The 20,231-nt window shown below is 37.9% G+C and overlaps 2 protein-coding genes across 2 annotated transcripts; both read left to right on the forward strand.

Annotated features, from left to right (window-relative positions):
* The first annotated feature begins 7,591 nt into the window (after positions 1–7,591).
* LOC149710265 (kinesin-like protein KIF2A) lies at positions 7,592–11,971 on the forward strand. The gene is made up of 14 exons (XM_089860778.1): positions 7,592–7,853; positions 8,441–8,535; positions 8,623–8,822; positions 9,047–9,574; positions 9,932–10,096; positions 10,169–10,259; positions 10,338–10,401; positions 10,476–10,782; positions 10,848–11,094; positions 11,149–11,216; positions 11,271–11,376; positions 11,437–11,629; positions 11,763–11,825; positions 11,895–11,971. The coding sequence occupies exons 1-14, from the start codon at positions 7,784–7,786 to the stop codon at positions 11,969–11,971; spliced, it is 2,274 nt and encodes a 757-aa protein (XP_089716904.1). The 5' UTR covers positions 7,592–7,783.
* Positions 11,972–12,670: 699 nt separating this feature from the next.
* LOC149710266 (neuronal acetylcholine receptor subunit alpha-7-like) lies at positions 12,671–16,724 on the forward strand. Its single transcript, XM_089860779.1, has 10 exons — positions 12,671–12,692; positions 12,753–12,880; positions 12,947–12,995; positions 13,122–13,183; positions 13,262–13,371; positions 14,359–14,559; positions 15,359–15,570; positions 15,632–15,757; positions 16,186–16,353; positions 16,570–16,724. Exons 1-10 carry the CDS (start codon positions 12,671–12,673, stop codon positions 16,722–16,724), a joined length of 1,233 nt encoding a protein of 410 aa, XP_089716905.1.
* Positions 16,725–20,231: the final 3,507 nt, after the last annotated feature.

A 20,231-nucleotide genomic window follows, 5' to 3' on the forward strand; every position in this document is an offset into this window, starting at 1 on the left:
TTTATTTTTTGTCAAATAATATTTCAACACGAATACATATTCTAAGGGAGCGGTAGCTCCCTTAGATAAGGCCTGATGACGGCTTTAATGTATAAGGAAGGTTTTTGGATTGGTTTTAACTTTTTTCGTATTAAGTTTATTGTTTCGAAATTTTTCTACTGAACTAAAATCCGGGCCCTTAGTATGTGGTAAAAATTTCAAGATGATCCACCTAATAGTTTATTTTATAAAGCATAAAGTTGCTAAGGGTGGTTTTCATTTCCATAAAATTAATCACAGATTTTGGCGAAAAACTAGAGAATCTCCATAGAAATAACATGGGAAATTTTCCAAACTTACCCATTTTGTAACTACCCTTACAAAAATAACTATACGTTTGATAGATTTGAAAACGGTCTTAAATGAAAGCCCCATTTTTAAAGTGGGCGCCAATTTTTGTTTCATTACGAAAAACAAAGTTTAAGTATTGTTTTTAATAGTTTTAAGTACCTGCTCCGAATTACGTGGTTTACCTTTAAACTGTGGAACTTAAGACTTTTTTGCTTGGGTTAAGTAATAAAGAAAGTCATTCTAGGACTTACGTCGTTTTACTGCGGATAATCAAATTGGTAGGGCAATTAGCTAGCTTAATTGTCATTATAACTATTGCGCGTCCAACTAATTTAGTTGCGAAGTACGGATTAAACTTAATTAAACAAAATAAGCAATTAAAGATAATTAAACCAAATAAGCAATTAAAGATAATTACCAATTATAGGTAATTAAATTTTTACACGAGTCTAAACTATAACATCTGTTTGTGTACAAGTCTACGGAATCTGTTTAAGCGCAGACCTACAGAATATTTTTGTGCAAAGGAGTATAAAATCTCTTTGTGCAGAGGCCTATGCAATCATTTCGTGCACAGGCCTATGGAATATTGTTTTACACAGGCCTCTGGAATATTGTTTTACACAGGCCTCTGGAATATTGTTTTACACAGGCCTCTGGAATATTGTTTTACACAGGCCTATGGAATATTGTTTTACACAGGCCTCTGGAATATTGTTTTACACAGGCCTATGGAATATTGTTTTACACAGGCCTCTGGAATATTGTTTTACACAGGCCTATGGAATATTGTTTTACACAGGTCTACGGAATGTTTTTGTGCAAATCTGCATGGAATCCTTTTGAGTATAGGAGTATGGAATCTTCTGTGCACAGGTCTATGGAATTTTTTGTTCATGGGTCTATGGTATATTTATGTGCACAAGTTTGAAGAATCTTTATTTGCACAAGTTTGAAGAATCTTTATGTGCACACTAGTCTGAAGAATCTTTATGTGCACACAAGTCTGAAGAATCTTTAGTTGCACACAAGTCTGAAGAATCAATATGTGCATACAAGTCTGAAGAATCTTTATGTGCACACAAGTCTGAAGAATCTTTATGTGCACACAAGTCTGAAGAATCTTTATGTGCACACAAGTCTGAAGAATCATTATGTGCACACAAAAGTCTGAAGAATCTTTATTTGTCCAAGTGAAAAATCTTTATTTGCACAGGTCTACAACTTCTGTTTGTGCACAGGTCTACGACTTCTGTTTGTTCACAGGTCTACGACCTCTGTTTGTGCACAGGTCTATGGAATCTGATTTGCTCATTTCTATGACATCTGATTTGCTCATTTCTATGACATCTCTTTTTGCGCAAGTCAATAACATTTGTTTATGCTCAAGTCTAAAACATCTGTTTGTACACAAGCCTAAAACATCTGTTTGTGCACAAGTCTAAAACATCTGTTTGTACACAAGACTAAAACATCTGTTTGTACACAAGACTAAAACATCTGTTTGTGCACAAGACTAAAACATCTGTTTGTGCACAAGTCTAAAGCATCTGTTTGTGCACAAGTCTAAATCATCTGTTTGTGAACAAGTCTATAACACCTGTTTGTGATCAATTCTATAACACCTGCTTGTGATCAATTCTATAACACCTGCTTGTGATCAATTCTATAACACCTGCTTGTGAACAAGTCTATAACATCTCTTTGTGCACAAGTCTATGACATCTGTTTGTGCACACGCGAGTGACTTCTGTCTGAGCAAAGGTCTACGGAATATTTTTGAGCACGGGTCTACGTATCATTTTTGTGCAAATGGGTATGGAATCTTTTTGAGCATAAGGGTTTGAAATCTGTTTGAGCATAAGGGTTTGAAATCTGTTTGAGCATAGGGGCATTGAAAATGTTTGTGCATAACTCTATGGAATCTGATGTGCACATGTCTATAACATCTCTTTTTGCGCGAGTCTCCGACATTTCTTTGTGCACAAGCCTGTGATTCTATTTGTGCACAAGTGTACGAAATATTTTTATGCATTGGTGTACGGAATATTTTTATGCATTGGTGTACGGAATATTTTTATGCACAATTGTACGGAATATTTTTGTGCACAGGTGTACGGAATATTTTTGTGTATAGGTGTATGGAATATTATGGTGAAAATGGATTTGGAATATTTTTGTGCACAGGTGTACGGAATATTTATGTGAAAATGGATACCGAATATTTTTGTGCACAGGTGTACGTGATAGTTTTGTGCACAGGTGAACGTGATATTTTTGTGCAAATGGGTAAGGAACATTTTTGAGCATAGGGATATGGAATGTTTTTGTGCAGAGGTCCATGGATTTTTTTTGTGTACAGGTATATGGAATGTTTTTGTGCAGAAGTCCGTGGAATATTTTTGTGTACAGGTATATGACTCATGTTTGTGCACAAATCTATAGAATGTTTTGTACACCGGTCTAGGACATATGATTGTGCACAAGTCTATGGCATCAGTTTGTGCAAAAGTGTAAGGTATGTGTTTTTGCACAAATATTTGACATCTATTTTTGCACAAGTCCATGGTATCTGTGTGTACAGGTCTACAAAATATGTTTGTGCACAAGTCTGAAGAATCTTTATGTGCACAAGTCTACGGAATATCTTGTGCAAATGTCGATGACATCTCTTTTTGAGGAAGTCTATGAAATCAGTTTTTTACACAAGCATATGACATCTGTTTGTGCACAAGTCTATAACATCGGATTGTGCAAAACCGTGTGACTTCTGTTTGTGTACAAGTCTGTGGAATCTATTTGTGCACGAGTCTACGTAATATATTTGTGCGCAAATCTATGGAATCTGTTTATGCGCTAGTCTACGGCATCTGTTTGTGCACGGGTCTACGGAAAATGTTTGTGCAAATGGGTGTGGAATATTTTTGAGCATATAGGGGTATGGAATGTTTCTGAACAGGTCCAAGGCATGTTTTTGTGCACAGGTCCATGGAATATTTTTGTACACAGGTCTATGTCACATGTTTATACAAAAGCCAATAGAATATTTTGTGCATAGGTCAATGGAATCTTTTTGTGCACAGCACAGTTTTATGAAATGTTTTGTGCGCAGGTCTAGGAAATATTTCTGTGCAAATGGTTATGGAATAGTTTTGTGCTATGGGTATGAAATCTTTATGTACACAGGTCTATGGAATCTTTAGCGCGCAGGTCTATGGAATCTTTATGTGCACAAGCATATATAATGTTTTGTGCACAGTTCCATGAAATATTTTGTGCACATCTTCATGAAATCTTTTGTGCACAGGTCTATGGAAACTTGATGTGCACAAGTCTATAGAATGTTTTTTGTGCACATGTCTATGACTTCTGTTTGTGCACAAAACTATGGAATCTGGTTTGAACATGTCTATGACATCTGTTGTGCACAAGCCTGTGACTTCCACAAGTCTACGCAATTTGTTTGTGCACATGGCTACGGAATCTGTGCACAGATCTCCGGAATCTGTTTGTACACAGGCCTACGGCATCTGTTTGTGCACAGGTTTACGGAATCTGTTTCCTTACAGGTCTACGGCATCTGTTTGTGCACAGGCCTACGGCATAATTTTTTGAGCACAGGTCTAGGGAATCTTTTGTGCACAGTTTTATGGAATCTCTTTGGGCCCAGGTCTATGGAATATTTTTGTGCACAGGTCTATGGAATCGTTTTGTGCAAATGGGTATGGAATCGTTTCGTGCAAATGGGTATGAAATTGTTTTGTGCAAATGGGTATGGAATCTTTATGGAAACAGGTCTATGACTTCTGTTTGTAAACAAGTCTAAGACTTCTGTTTGTGCACTAGTCCGTGGAATCTGATGTGCACATATCCTTGACATCTCTTATTGCGCAAGTCTATGATGTATTTTTTGTGCAAGTCTATGACATCTGTGCACAACCCTGTGACTTCCGTTTGTGTCCAAGTATCCGGAATCTGTTTGTGCACATGTCTACGGTATCTGTTTGTGCACATGTCTACGGTATCTGTTTGTGCACAGGTCTACGGAATATTTTTGTGCACAGGTCTACGGAATATTTTTGTGCACAGGTCTACGGAATATTTTTGTGCACAAGCCTACTGAATCGGTTTGTGCAGAGGTCTAAGGAATCTGTCTTTGCAAAGGCCACTGCATTTGTTTGTGCACAGGTCTAAAGAACATTTTTCTGCAAATGGATACGGGATATTTTTGTGCTAATGGATATGCAGTATTTTTGTGCACTGGTGTACGAGATATTCTTGAGCATATTTTTGAGCATAGGGGTATGGAATGTTTTTGTGCAGAGGTCCATGGAATCTTTTTGTGTACAGGTATATAACATCTCTTTTTGCACAAGTTTATGACATCTGTTTGTGCGTAAGTCTATGACATCATTTTGTGCGCAAGTCTATGACATCAGTTTGTGTTCAATTCTAAGGTATCTGTTTGTGCACAATTCTAAGGGATCTGTTTGTGCACAATTATATGACATGTGTTTTCATAAGTCTATGTTATCTACGAAATATGTTTGTGCACTCAGGGTTACCACAAATAACCTTGTAATAGTTATAGGAAAATAGGAAATTTACAATTGATTTACAGGAAATTATGGGAGACTAGCTGTTACCCGCGGCATCGCTTGAGTGTAGTAAGAACTTCCATCAAGTATGGGTACATTTTACTGAGTCGACTAATATTTTTGTAGCATCCTAGGAGCGAAGACACTCGGCGTCGCCCATCAGCTCGTCGGGACATTTTTTATTACTTTACACGCAGACATTCTATAAAGAAAGGTTTTTAAATATCTGGCCGCCATTTAAAATGATGGCAACAAATCGATCCCGAAAGACCATATATATATAGGTTAAAGGAATCCAGTGTACTAAATATTTGTGAAATCGGTTGAAACTCAGGACTTTCTTACAAAGAGAAGATTTGTTACATTTCTGTGCGCCAATTATGAAGATGGCGGCGGATTGGAAAAATCTTTCTTAGTACGCGCCTACTACTTACGAGTAACGTTCCTCCAAATTTTCAGCCTTCTGGGGCCAGCGGTTTGGGCTGGGCGATGATTATCAGTCAGTCTGTCAGTCGGTCAGGACTTTCATTTATATAGATATAGATGTATAATTAAAAAAACAGGAAAAGACAAGAGAACTACTCTTAAAAAATAGCAAAATATAGGTTGCAAATGCTTTGAAAGTAATAAGACAAGATTTACAAAGGAGCTTTGGTTTAATTATAACCATAAGTTCGTAAGGTATGTTACATAAATTTGTCACTGGAAACTGAGAGCTTGTGTCGAAGTGACGTAAATGAAACGTCATAGATTCTCGTAAAGCGACGCCTGATGAGGCCCTGTCAAAGGCTTAGTACAGACTAAATAGGAAGATGGAGTAGAAAATCGCGTGTAGTCAATTCTTGCGTCGTTCTCGAACTAGCTCTCATTAAGTCTCTAGCATTTCGAAATATAGGAAGTGTCATGCTTATGGAACGTAATCTTAGAAACATATGCTATAACTTTTAAACCTCACAGACTTCCCTGACAAATATTTTTAGAGGCTTCCATAGCTTTGGTGATAAATAACAAAACCAAAAGTTAGAGCGCACAAAATATCTACAATTTCAAAAAATAGGAAAATATAGGAAAATTATCGAAATTATAGGAACTAATAGAAAGACATCCGAAAATAGGAAAAATTATAAAATTTAGGAAATGTGGTCACCCAGCGCAGGTCTACGGAATATGTTTGTGCACAGGTGTATAGATTGTTTTTGTACACAGGTCTACGTAATATTTTATTAGCCTAAGTCTTCGGAATCTATTTGTATTATTGCATCCACTGTGCTTTGCACGTGAAAACGACGGGAAGGCAATTTGAGTTGGACTGGGCGTTGAAGCAATCAAGATTAATACTTCTATAATAGATGGTTAGGGCCTTGTTAGTTCAAACGTGGTAATTAATATACGCGCAACACCACAAGACTTAAATGGAGCGCCTGCTTTTCAGTATACGTTTTAAAATACTAGTTTCTAAACAGTTTTAATTCATATTAAGACTGAAGTGACAGATATTTATCAAAACTGTCTTTGTACACAAAGACGCAAAAAAGTAAGAGATAAGTGTAGAAAATTAATTGTTTGAAGTAACAGATATTCAAATTTTCATTTTTGAAGACGTGATTATAAAACATCAATTATTTGAAAAAATTTCTTATCTTAGTTTTTTTCACAAAAATTTCAGAGAAACTACCTTGATACTACTGTTTATTTTCGAGAAACATTTGCTTCGAGGAAGTTCAAATACTCGGATATCTGAAAAATAGAGCTAGTATTTATTTTTATATTTCAAAATTGAAAATATTGCGAACCGAAAATTACATTCGCCCTTTGACTGTGATGTAGTTATTAGAGTCAAAAGGATCTGTAGCTTTGAGAGATATACAACACGTCAATTTTTGAAACCTCGAAATCTTTAAAATAAACGAACACGTTTTGTTAAGTTTTCATGCTTGTTTTATTTTGTCTGCTATCAACAATTTTCTGCCCATTTTATTCTCCTTATAGGCCCGAATACTCAAACTAACTCTAAATTTTAAAAAGAAAATAAAATGCATACGTTTTCTATTTTTAAAATGATGCACATGTTTAAGGATAAAATATTTTACTTAAGGAATTTTGGTGAAAAAAACTAAGATAAGAAATTTTTTCAAATAATTGATGTTTTATAATCACGTCTTCAAAAATGAAAATTTGAATATCTGTGACTTCAAACAATTAATTTTCTACACTTATCTCTTACTTTTTTGCGTCTTTGTGTACAAAGACAGTTTTGATAAATAGCTAATTGGAATCATTGAGTAGCCGTTTTATCAACGTATCCAAGCGGATTTTGTTGGAATCATGTATGGCGAATTTCACCTCGTGAATAATCTATCTCGCTGCACGTTGCACCTAGCGAACGTCTAGGAACGGACCTTGCTACCAACCAACGAAATCGCAGTTAGAATGATGTCAAATTCATGAGGCGTGACAGACAGTAAGTTCTCAAGCCCGGCCCACAAAATCACCGTAGAAATTAACATGGGAAATATGGGGCGCAACGATTCTTATTAGCTGCATGTATTCTTGATTTTTAACAATTTTCCGTCAAGATTCAAGCGTAGTACTTTTTTTACGCTATTAAAAATACATATGAAAATATAAACTTTTAGGTGAATAATAGGCCAAATTTGAGGGGAGTTCAAATACCATAGGCTCTTTGTTGAGTCATTATCACGTGACTTTGTCTATATTTAGTCTGTAATACTTCACAACAGCGCATTGTAGTTCGTACTGCGTTCTGAGAAACATCGTAACTGTAACCGTGATTATTTTTACGTGATCCCAGTTTTAGAATCTTTACGTCATTTTAACCATAGTTAATTTTAAAAATGACAAACGTTGCCGGACCAGGAAGACAGTACTGGGAACAGGACGTTGTTAAAATAGCCCGTAGTGATGGTAAGTTAATGTGCCATTCTGTGACCCTTCCAGTATATCTGGGACGTTTCTTTATTTCGCTTGATTTTGTGAATTGTGTACGGTAGGGCAAAATTGAGCACAGAAATATTTCCGTGGTATGCAATTCGTTGTGGTTGAAGTTAGGCATGAGGTGGGTTTAAGTTGTGATCTGCATGGTTGGTACTGTACTAGTGCAGTTTACCGGCTACTTCACTAACTTCTCGTTATTCGTGTTTACCGCCTTTGGGTTTAAAAGCACGTTTTACATAACGTTTTTGGTTTCTCGGTCGTTTCTAGCTGTTTTGAGGGTGCGGAACTTAATTTTCAATTTTAAAAAATAGCTTGTTAAATCTGTATGGTTTATCTGGTACATCAAAGTCACTCGAAATTTCGAAGAGATCGTTGCCTAAAGATAGGGGGTAGTGGAAGTTATTAATGCGTTCCTCAAACCACATTTTGTTCGGGTGGCAGAAACTCCATTCTTTTCTGGTTTTCTTTAAAATTAATAAGTCCATGCTTCTGTGCCTTCGTCGGTGACCTTCGTGGTTACTGATATTGTGATTTTGATATTGTGATTCAAACTTTAGGTAGAGTTCATGACGCGAAGATTATCGGTATTTACGAAGATCGAAAAATGTTTTCGGTCCAGTGGTACGAAGATGGTGAATCCAAGGGGAAAGAAGTGAGCTACTTTTATTAAGGTTTTGCGCGTATTTATACAGCGCAACCTTGAGGAACTTAATAACACTTACCACTCTTAACGCGACAGATCGATTTCGAGGTTATTTTCGAACTGAACCGACCCAATGCTGAATCTGAATTGGCGTGTGCCGCCACAAACACCAGAGGTAAAATTTACGTTTTGTTCATGGTGAAAGTAGGCTTAGCTTTGTGTATAATTTTACTTTGGGGTATCCAAGCCAAAAATTTATTAATATATACAGAAGTATATACTACTTCTCTTCGAAAGTGGGATAATTGTAACATGATTCTTTCCAACATCAGAACATTTTGAGCTAGGTTACTTAACCGAATCACATACGCGATAAATAGTTCCCTCATCATTACTCTGTTAACTCATTGCCAAGGCGCATGCGCTAGTGCAGATCTTTGTCCCGCGTCAAGACATTGTACTTTAAAGAAAAACTACGTCTAGGTTAGGTTTTGTTTTTGTTGGTCATGCTATTTGCAAGTATGCCCCAAATTAAAATGTTTGTGTCCCTTGTTTTGTGTATACAGTATATTAAAAATTCCTTCTGTATTGCAGCCAGAAAGGACCATAGAAGGACAAAAGTTATAGAAAACCGTCCAAGGCGACAATTCGATGTTCGTACCGAAGTTGTCGAAGTGGACATCCCCATAGACGATGATTTTGAAAATGCCACCGCTGGCGCTACTGGTGGCGTTTCAACTAAAACTACGAAACGTATATTAAGGTCCGCAGCTGGACCATCGTCTCTGGATGAAAGCCGTCGGCTGACCATGTTCGACGTGCAACAAAACCCACGTCGACGTGTGGCGAGAGTTCTATCAACTCACGATGAAGAGGTTCGACAAGCACCTCCGGTTTTCAAGGTGGAGAAAAGTAACCCGAACTATGAATTCCAAAAAATGATCCTGGACTACATGAAAACGGTACCTTACCGACCGATAAGCAAGGCTGATGCGGTTTTGACGCGACGAATTTGCGTTGCGATTCGAAAGAGGCCATTGAACAGAAAGGGAAGGTTCTATAAGTTCATAAGATATGTTCCATAAGTTTGTCACTGATTACTGAGAGCTTGTCATGGAGTGAGTGAAGTAGGTCATAGATTCTCGTAAAGCTACGCCTGGTGAGACGCTGTCAATGACTTAGTACAGACTAGATAGGAAGATGGACTACAAAACCGAGTGTTGTCAATTCTAGCGTCAGTCTCTTACTAGCTATCACTGAGTCTCTAGCATTACGAATTATAGTTGGTGTCATTCTTATGGAACAACTTACAAACTTGTGGTGTTTCACACAAAGTTACCAAAGATTATCAAAATATCTCGATGTTGAACTATAGCTCTTAGTAGTTACATGGTTATTTTTCAATAGAAATCCACCAAAAAGAAATCGATGTTGTGTCAATCCCAACTAAGGACAAAGTACTTCTCCACGAGCCCAAGTTTAAGGTTGATCTCAAGAAGTTCTTGGACACGCAAGAATTTCGGTTTGACTACGCGTTTGATGAATCTGCCGATAATGAGCTAGTCTATCAGTAAGTGGTTTTCAAAATAAGCCTTGCAACTGACTTTGGTTTAATAGCGTTTCATTCTCACGTGTTTACCAGCTTCACAGCGAGACCATTGGTGCATTCTATTTTCCAAGGCGGTATGGCGTCTTGTTTCGCGTATGGACAGACGGGTAGTGGTAAGACACACGTAAGTTTTAGAATTGCGTCTTTGAACCTGTACTTCTTGAATTGGATTTATTCAAAACCAGGACTTATTTGTTTTTAGACTATGGGAGGCGATTTCAAGGATCGAAAACAAGCCTGCGAAACGGGCATTTACTCCTTGGCTAGTAAGTGAAATCGCAAAGGCCTAGAAGTTAGAAGAGATAAAAGTTTTGGTTTTAAAATTAAATTTCCATCGCAGCACGGGACATTTTCGAACTTTTGAAATCGAAAAAGTACGCCAGCGAAAACCTGAAGGTGACCGCCAGTTTCTTCGAGATCTACAGCGGCCGTGTGGTCGATTTAATGACCAAGGCCCAGCTCAGAGTACTTGAAGATGGCAAGCAACAAGTACAAATCGTCGGATTGCAGGATGTCGACGTACAAAGCGTCGAGCATGTCCTCAAGATGATACAAACAGGCAGCGCGGCAAGATCCTCCGGTGTCACCGCTGTGAATCAAAACTCATCGAGATCGCATGCGATATTTCAAATAAATCTCAAGAAAAGGTTGGTGGTTAGGCTTGGCTAAACTTTAATTTGGTTAAAATTCTTACGTGTTTTTCCGGTTTCAGAAGTACCAGTGCACTTCACGGAAAGTTGTACATCATTGATTTGGCGGGGAATGAACGTGGTGCGGACACTATGAGCGCCAATAAGCAAACGAGGCAGGAAGGAGCCGAAATCAATAAGTCCTTATTGGCCCTTAAAGAATGCATTCGTGCCTTGAGCTTCAAAAGCGCCCATCTACCTTTCCGTGCCAGTACCTTGACTAAAGTACTTAGGGATTCCTTTGTCGGTGACAACTCCAGAACGTGCATGGTAAATTTATCACACGAAAGCTCGTAATTAAAGTACTAATAATTTACGTTGCAGATCGCCACTGTGTCGCCCGGTATGTCATCTGGCGAACATACCTTGAACACTCTTCGCTATGCCAATAGGTAAAGCTCAGCTATGTAGTTCCCTGTATTAAATTAACCACACGAATTATGCAGAGTTAAAGAGCTTGAAGTCAATGAAAACGAACCCGAAAATGTAAACGGCGCTGCGGAAGGCCAGACAAACGGTCATCATGATGTACCAGAGGACCATGAAAGTTTTGTAAGTGTTTTATTCAGCCTTAATTGGGGTTCGTTTAATAAATAAAACCATGATTTAAAGGAGGACGATGAAGAAGAAATTGAGATATCAGCAAAGTTAAATTCTTTCCACGAAATCCTCACTGAAGTCAGCGAAAAACAAGACGATATCGTCCAATTTCATCAACAATTTATGGACTTGCAATCCAATTGGACCGATGTGCTACTTAATGCTCTTGATGATGCCATTACTTCCGGTTACGAGGATATGCATGGTGAGCTAAGTATTGTAACTATACAGACCGTATCAAGTTATACAGTTGCACGATCGTTTATACCTTAAACGACATCTGCTGTTAGCTTGTAAATTGTGTTTAATGTAGCGAAATTATGCTCTTATGGTTTAAGGTTACATTCAAAAAGTGAGAATAGTACTTCAAGAAAATCTGGAAGCCACACAGATATTTCTCGGTAATATGGTTCTACAAATCTTCAGTTAATTTAATTCCAAATCGTGTATTTAATCTTTTAAACCAATAGATAAAACTGATAGCCTTAGCGATTGCCTGAAAAAGGAAGAAGAATGCTACAAAGGCCTCGAAAAAACTACCAGATAAATTAATATCAAAATTATGTATTTCGTTCATTTTACTAACTTAAATTTCTATATTTTTACAACGATCATAAAAATAAATTTTGATTTAACTTTAAGTTATTTTTGATTAATTCCTGAAATTATTAGGGATTTTATGTATATTTACTCTACCATTCTCGGGTATGGGATATTAATCCTCGCCTTCAATTTCTAAGCTTGGGAGCCCAAATGTATCTAGGTAAGCAACCGTAGATGGCGTGCTGTTCCAAGGACGTAAGTTTGACTACCAGCTTCGAGGTAAAAGTAACTTTAATAAAGTAATTATGTATATTTACTCCACCCATGAGTGCTACCAACCACGAAATAGTAAAAGTCGAGCGAGAAATGTTATATAACTTAAATAGCGTTTCTCTCAAGTCACAAGTAAACCAGTCACCCGTAAAGGATCGGAACATTACTTTTGCGTCCCTTAACATACGCGCAAAAGTAAAAGCCACTACAAAATTAATTTAAAGAAAGTCTAAATATACTAAACACGATGGGGGCGTTTTTAAAATTATCACGTTACAACTTAAGGGTGTCTCCATTTTCAGTTATAGTATTCATAAATCATAAATCATAATTCAAGCTCCCAATTTAATTTGAACCTCTTACTAAAGCTCCCCAGTGTTTTTTAATTATGAATATGTTTTTGTTTATATATTGTTTATTGACCGTTCTAATGAACGTAACCGCAGACCATGGTAAGTACTATGTTTATTTCTAGATAACTTACCTAACTTAATTAAATTTAATTTAATAAGATTTGGAGGAAGAAGCGTTAAGAAATAAATTACTTCAAAATTACGACAAACGTGTCCGACCTGTAGCTCGCTTTAACCAAACGTCTTACGTATACGTTCTATTGTACCCCATTGCAATAATTGGATTGGTAAAATTATTAATTAAAACCTTACGCTTAATTACCAAATTTGTTAATGTGAATTAAATTTAATAGGATCCAGAAACGGAGAAACTAAAAATATATGCTAACCAGTATTTTGTACGTATAATTCTGTTGATCCTGGCTTTTATAATGCTTATTCTATGAGAAGCTAAGCCTAAAAAGAGCTAAGCCTAAAAAGTGTGATAATTTTCGTTTAACATTACAAACGGGTCTAACGACCCTTTAGAATGTAAATTTCTCGACAATCCAAAACACTTATATGCAGTTGGCATGAGATCCAGGCACAAGGCAATTTACCCATGTTGCACCGAAGCATTACTTTTTTGTTGAATGGTATCTAAACTAGTTTTGTTTTAAATATGTTAGGTTTGGACCGACGAACATTTACGCTGGAATCCCATTGAACACAAGAACTTTACTTTCGTTAGAATGACTCGTGATCAAATTTGGATGCCAGACATATTTCTGTTTGACGAGTACGTGAAATAACCATTCTTGAACGCAATATACACTGCGATCATATCACGAGTTATGATCATTGGAGAGTTTTAGGTGTCACTTCTTAAATTTAAATAACAATCTGAAACATAATGCTATTTCAATTAAGGGGGGGAGGGGTAGTGCCTAAAATTCTTAAATCATAATTTATAAACCATAAGTTTATAAGATATGTTCCATAAGTGTGTCACTCGTTAATGAGAGCTTGTCATGAAGTGACGTAGGTGAAACGTCATAGATTCTTGTAAAGCGACGCGTAGTGAGGCCTTGTCAAAGGCTTAGTACAGACTAAAGAGGAGGATGGACTGCAAAAACGAGTGTAGTCAATTCTCACGTCGTTCTTGAACTAGCTCTCATTAAGCCTCTAACATTACGAAGTATGGGTAGTGACATACTTATGGAACATACCTTATAAACTTATGATAAACTGTAATGAAAATCCCACATCTGTACTTCGGTTCCACCAGGGAGGAGGAATGTTGTAAAGGAGTGGTCTACGCACGTTGTAAAAAGAGAGAATTCTCGCCGATTCCGGGTTAGAGCTCTGAGACCTAACCGAGGCTCTTTTTTTCAGGCGCATGCGCGATTTTTTTCTACGGACCGTCGGCCGCTAAAATTTACTCTCGCGTGAGTCGCGACGGCGCGAGTCGTTAGGCTTAGAAATTTGAAACTTGGTTTTTTCTCTCTCTAACGTCAGTGATGACGTACTTGCGCACCGCTGATGCGTAGTAGCTACTAGTTGGCCTCGGGTAGATCTCTCTCTCCAGACCGCTAAATGGAGACCTCTCCGTAATACCTTTGGCCACTGCTCTACATTCCTCCTCCCTGGTTCCACCACCCTGTTTTGTAACACTATCAATTTATCAACAAACTAAAACTCGTTTTTGTCTAACATAGTGACTATATTGAATTTGGCCGAAGACTTAATTGTTCTCAACTATAGTTTTTAATTTCTTTATGTGCAGTTCTGGTCGCGATGAGAGAGACCGATCGTCCGTAGTTTACGTTGAATCAAGTGGAGAGATTCATCATTTTCCTTCCAGGATAATCGAAGTTCCTTGTATCACAAATTACAAGTATTATCCTTTTGACACTCATTCGTGTACCTTCGAATTTGGTTCCTGGACTCATGGTAGCGAAAGTTTATCCCTCCAATTTCAAAGATCGTAAGTCAAGTATTAAATGCGAGAGCTCGAAAAGCTTCCTTTTTCAAAGCTATATTACCAAAAGTATACATATTAAAACAAAAAGTCTCTATCAAGCTCGCGTCAGGATGCTAAGTCATACCCAGGTTCCCTATTTCCTACCCCCTTTCAAAATTAATTTAGCGTAGACTATGCAGTCATTCATTGACTCACTCACTCTGGGCTATACTTCCAATTCTGAGAAGTAAGCTTGCATAGGCACCCAATGAAATGAACAAGAGTAGGGCCAGCGGTAAAGCATAGGATTACTAAGGCCAAAATATAAATTTTCAACCACATATTTGAACTGAAAAAGGCGATAGTTCTACTTGCATCGTCTGCTACGTTCATAAGTTGGCAACCACATACAAAGTGGAAAACCGAGACTTTTTGCTATAATATATATACTTTTGAAATTTTCAAAACCCCGTTTTGCGACTGTTTACTTTATGCTATGACAGTTATAAACCCTTACATGTCCTGATTGATAAGATTATGTTTCAGACAATGTTGTATATCATTTTTGTGAATACATTTTTCAAATATATAGACCGTTGCCTTAATTCCGGTAGAGAAGCAAAGACCACAGGGGCGGGGCATCTTCTTGGATTATGCCAAGAAGCATCGCTAGAGGGCTCCATCTAGCGTTGCCTCTTGGTGCGAGGGGAAAAACTTAAGATATCAGTCCGGCCCCTGCGAGATGGTTTCTTTGCAAGTAATTAATGCAATGGCCTATGGTTATTGATAAGGTATATTTGGTCAATTTTGTTTCCAATTTTAGAGAATTTTTTGTTGCGAAAAAGCTTATCCAAAACGAATGGGATGTTGATGGATCTTCGCAGGAAATCGATACATATTATCACGAGGAAATGGATAATTATATCTACTCTTATCATACTCTTAAATTTACGTTGGTAATCAAACGAATTGCATCCATCTACAGTTTAATCTGGACACTACCAATTGTGGTCAGCGCCCTGACAACGATGGGATGTAAGATTCTAGTCCTTTTCCGTTAATGACAACGAACCATTCAACTTCGGATGTCTTGTAGGTTTTTGGTTGGAATTAGGGTCAGTTCCCAGGTTAGCAGTTGGTATGGCTAACTTCATGATGGTAGTGGTCAACTTGCTAAGTCTCGTGATAAAGCTTCCTGGTGGAAACGAAGTACCATTATTGGGTAAGATGGTAAAATAAATTTATAACCAAGAAATGATATCTAGTTTATTAGGGAGAAGGATAAGGTCTAAGGTGCCTAAGTATTCGCGCGCCATAGTCCTGCAGTCCCCCCTTGCAAAATACAAGGGGGGACGGAAAAGGAGGCCGGGCTATTTCGCCTCTCCTCAGTCGGAAAATATGACTGTAATTTTCGTCATTCGCGTCGCCGCGCTGACGTGAGTTTTCAAGAACCAATGAGATGCTGGTTGTAATTTAGAGGCGGCGGGGATTAACTCCTTACTTACGTTTGAACTGGAGATAAAGCTGGAAATGTGGCGAATTTATACTTTCTCCCTTATAAACTAGATATCGCTTCTTGGTATAACTAATTGGTTAAGCGACGGAAATCCTATACTCTAGCTTCACCAATAAATCCTTTTTTGTTGTCAGCGCAATTTTTGGCGACAAGTTGCGGTATGGCTGGAATTTTTATTTTCGAGACCGCAATACTGAGTTCCGCCTCGAGGAAACAAGGCAGTCCACCGCAATTTCTAAGTAACATTGCCAATTCCGTGCCCGGTTTCTTGCTATGCGGTGTTGAAGACGAAAACACACCCAGTACAAATGAAAATGAGACCGAAGCACCGCAGAAACCCAGCTCAGAATGGCGCAGAACTTGCAAAATATTCGATAAAATATTTTTTCACTTTTTTAAAATCATTTATGTAGTCGTTTTAGTTTGTCGCCTTTGTCTGTAAATTATTAATTTCCCAAGTCTATTAAATGCACATCACTATTCAAGTTTGACAAATGTTTCTAATCTATACGTGTTAGCAGAAGGGGATAACAGAAGAAGGATATCACAGTGGGTTTACACAAATTCGATAATAGAGGGTGCGGAAAATGCAAAGTTGGCCCCCGATGGCATAAATCTACGCTACGACACTACACTAGAATGTGATAGCCTTACGTGTAAAAGCTTTGTTTAATAACCCGAAAGGATTAGTGAAAGTCTTAGCTCTCGAAGCTTTGCATGAATAGACGTACGTAATGGTTGGTGGAAACCCTAGTTCTGGGAGCTTTGCAAAATGAACTAACACTACCTCCCCTCCCCCAATCACACCTAGCTAATGTAGAAATATTATTTACGTGTCTTGTTTTAATATGAAGCGGGAGGGCAATACATAACGTACATTAACTTGGCCCCCCAGGTGCTCAAATCGCCACCAAACATACATGGATAAATTACACCAAGCATGCACCATCATGCACCACCCTTAATTTAGCTTGCACCACTACGGTTTCCCTCTACTTAATGAAAGATTTTGGGGGGCTGACGAAATGGCAGCCCCCCAGGTATCCGAAATGGAAAATTAATGTCATATTCTATGTGCACCATCCTTGCACCAATATGCACGGCCATTTTTAATTTTCTCACTGTTAATCTATTACTAAATACTGCAATCGCTACCAAACATACATGGATCAATTGCACTAAGCATGCACCATCATGCACCACCCTTAACTTAGTTTGCACCACTACGGTTCGCCTCTACGTAATTAAAGATTTTGGGGGCTGACGAAATGAAAGCCCCCAGGTATCCGAAATATAAGTGCTCAAATCGCCACCAAACATACATGGATCAATTGCACCAAGCATGCACCATCATGCACCACCCTTAATTTGGCTTGCACCACTACGGTTTCCCTCTACTTAATGAAAGATTTTGGGGGGCTGACGAAATGGCAGCCCCCCAGGTATCCGAAATGGAAAATTAATGTCATATTCTATGTGCACCATCCTTGCACCAATATGCACGGCCATTTTTAATTTTCTCACTGTTAATTTATTACTAAATACTGCAATCGCTACCAAACATACATGGATCAATTGCACTAAGCATGCACCATCATGCACCACCCTTAACTTAGTTTGCACCACTACGGTTCGCCTATACTTAATTAAAGATTTTGGGGGGGCTGACGAAATGAAAGCCCCCAGGTATCCGAAATATAAGTGCTCAAATCGCCACCAAACATACATGGATCAATGGCACCAAGCATGCACCATCATGCACCACCCTTAACTTAGCTTGCACCACTACGGTTCGCCTCTACCTTATTAAATTTTTTGGGGGCTGACGAAATGAAAGCCCCCCGGTATCCCAAATATAAAAATGATGCCATATTCTACGTGCACCAATATACACCACTATTTTTATTTTTCTCTCTGTTAATTTATTACTAATTACTGCAATCGCCGCCAAACATACATGGATTAATTGCACCAAGCATGCACCATCATGCACCACCCTTAACTTAGCTTGCACCACTACGGTTCGCCTCTACTTAAAGATTTTGGGGGGCTGACGAAATGACAGTCCCCCATGTATCAGAAATGGAAAATTAATGTCATATTCTATGTGCACCATCCTTGCACCAATATGCACGACCATTTTTATTTTTCTCACTGTTAATTTATTACTAAATACTGCAATCGCTACCAAACATACATGGATCAATTGCACTAAGCATGCACCATCATGCACCACCCTTAACTTAGTTTGCACCACTACGGTTCGCCTCTACGTAATTAAAGATTTTGGGGGCTGACGAAATGAAAGCCCCCCGGTATCCCAAATATAAAAATGATGCCATATTCTACGTGCACCAATATACACCACTATTTTTATTTTTCTCTCTGTTAATTTATTACTAAATACTGCAATCGCCACCAAACATGCATGGATTAATTGCACCAAGCATGAACCACCCTTAACTTAGCTTGCACCACTACGGTTCTCCTCTACTTAAAGAATTTGGGGGGCTGACGAAATGACAGTCCCCCATGTATCCCAAATGGAAAATTAATGTCATATTCTATGTGCACCAACCTTGCACCAATATACACCACCAAAACATACATGGATTAATTGCATCAAGCATGCCTAGCTATCATGCACCAGACTTAGCTTAGCTTGCACCACTTCGGTTCGCCTATAGCTAATTAAAAAGGTTGGGGCCTGGCGAAATGTTAGCCCCAGGTATCCGAAATGGTAAACTAATCTCATATTCTTTGAAAGTTACTTGAGAAATATGTTTGGAATTTCCTTGCGAAATACATTTGAGATTTTCTTGAGAAGTACCTTTAAAATTTACTAGATAAGTACCTTTGATATTTTCTTCAGATGTACCTTTGAAAATTCTTGGGAAATATATTTAAGATATGAGATTATGGGGAAAATTATTTATCATAGTTCCCATGCTAGGAGGATCCATACCATTTACACAGGGAGGTCTACTTCAGGTGTTACACAAGGAGGCCTGACTCACTAGGTGAGGCTAAAGCCAGGCCTCCTATTGAAAATGGTATGAATCCTCCTAGCATGGGAACTATGTATAGCCTTATTTCAACGAGGGTAGTTCTCACATGCAGGGCCAAATCCCAACACTGGGAGGGCAGTTCTTACACGCAGAACTACACCCCTTATAGCGAGTACAGTTCTCGCATGCAGTGTGAAACTGCATATAATGTTAGTCATTTTATCGATTTAACAAGTTGGGAAAACCAAAATATTACCTCTCCGAGTCAAGAGCTCTACTACTACAAAGTTATTGACCTAGATATGAAATTATTTCTCTTTTTTGAAGTAAAAATTTACGAAATATTGAAGCAGTATTCCAAGCATAGCGAATATACATTAAAGCAGACGACATTTTACATCCAATAAGGATAAATCTTGGACACATGGAAATCAGTCAATGGCAAAAAGAACAGGAAATGAAGTCTACGCTTCAGCTGTTTACCCTATATTCTGATAGCTACATTCACAACTGGTTAGCAGTGTAAACACTATCGTCTCGTCTCACCTCAACAATATTCTTAGTTTGCCAACATGAGTGTTAACGTTAAATATACCAGAGCTAAATTGTAGCTAGACGCACTGATAGTCAATGCGCACCATAAAGAGAATAAAAATTCTGTAGCTTAGCCCTACTAATCTAATTGCCACCATGATCTTTTCTTCTATCATAAAATCTTAACCTGATTACTTAAGAGTGTATTTAACTTTCGGCTCACTCTGAACCGTTGATGTCTCTTCATTTCAGACACGAAAATCAACACTCAAAGTTTACTTGACCTTAGGCCTCATGCCTCAATTATTTACTCTTTATTTCACTAAGACTATTGCGGGTAATACTAGATATACCCGCCGGAGTCTAGGTCTTAGCTTTCTTCATGAAATCACTAAACCAAGGATTATTCTATATACAGATGTAGTATAGCTTAAGTAATATATAAACAGCCATTTCAAATAATAACGTTGAAAAAAATCTTTGGAATATCAAATTGAAACAGAGCTTTAAAGCTACAAAAGTACTAAATGCATCATAATCACATCACTTAATCTTCTTTGGAAATTGATTTTAAAAACTCCTAAATAATTTCGTTGGAAAATATTCCCTAGACCATCTTAGGACATTAATCTCAAGAA

Source organism: Phalangium opilio, unplaced genomic scaffold, assembly GCF_054372755.1.
Source record: "Phalangium opilio isolate 3A_F unplaced genomic scaffold, DU_Popi_V2 ptg000011l_1, whole genome shotgun sequence".
Lineage (NCBI taxonomy): Eukaryota > Metazoa > Arthropoda > Arachnida > Opiliones > Phalangiidae > Phalangium > Phalangium opilio.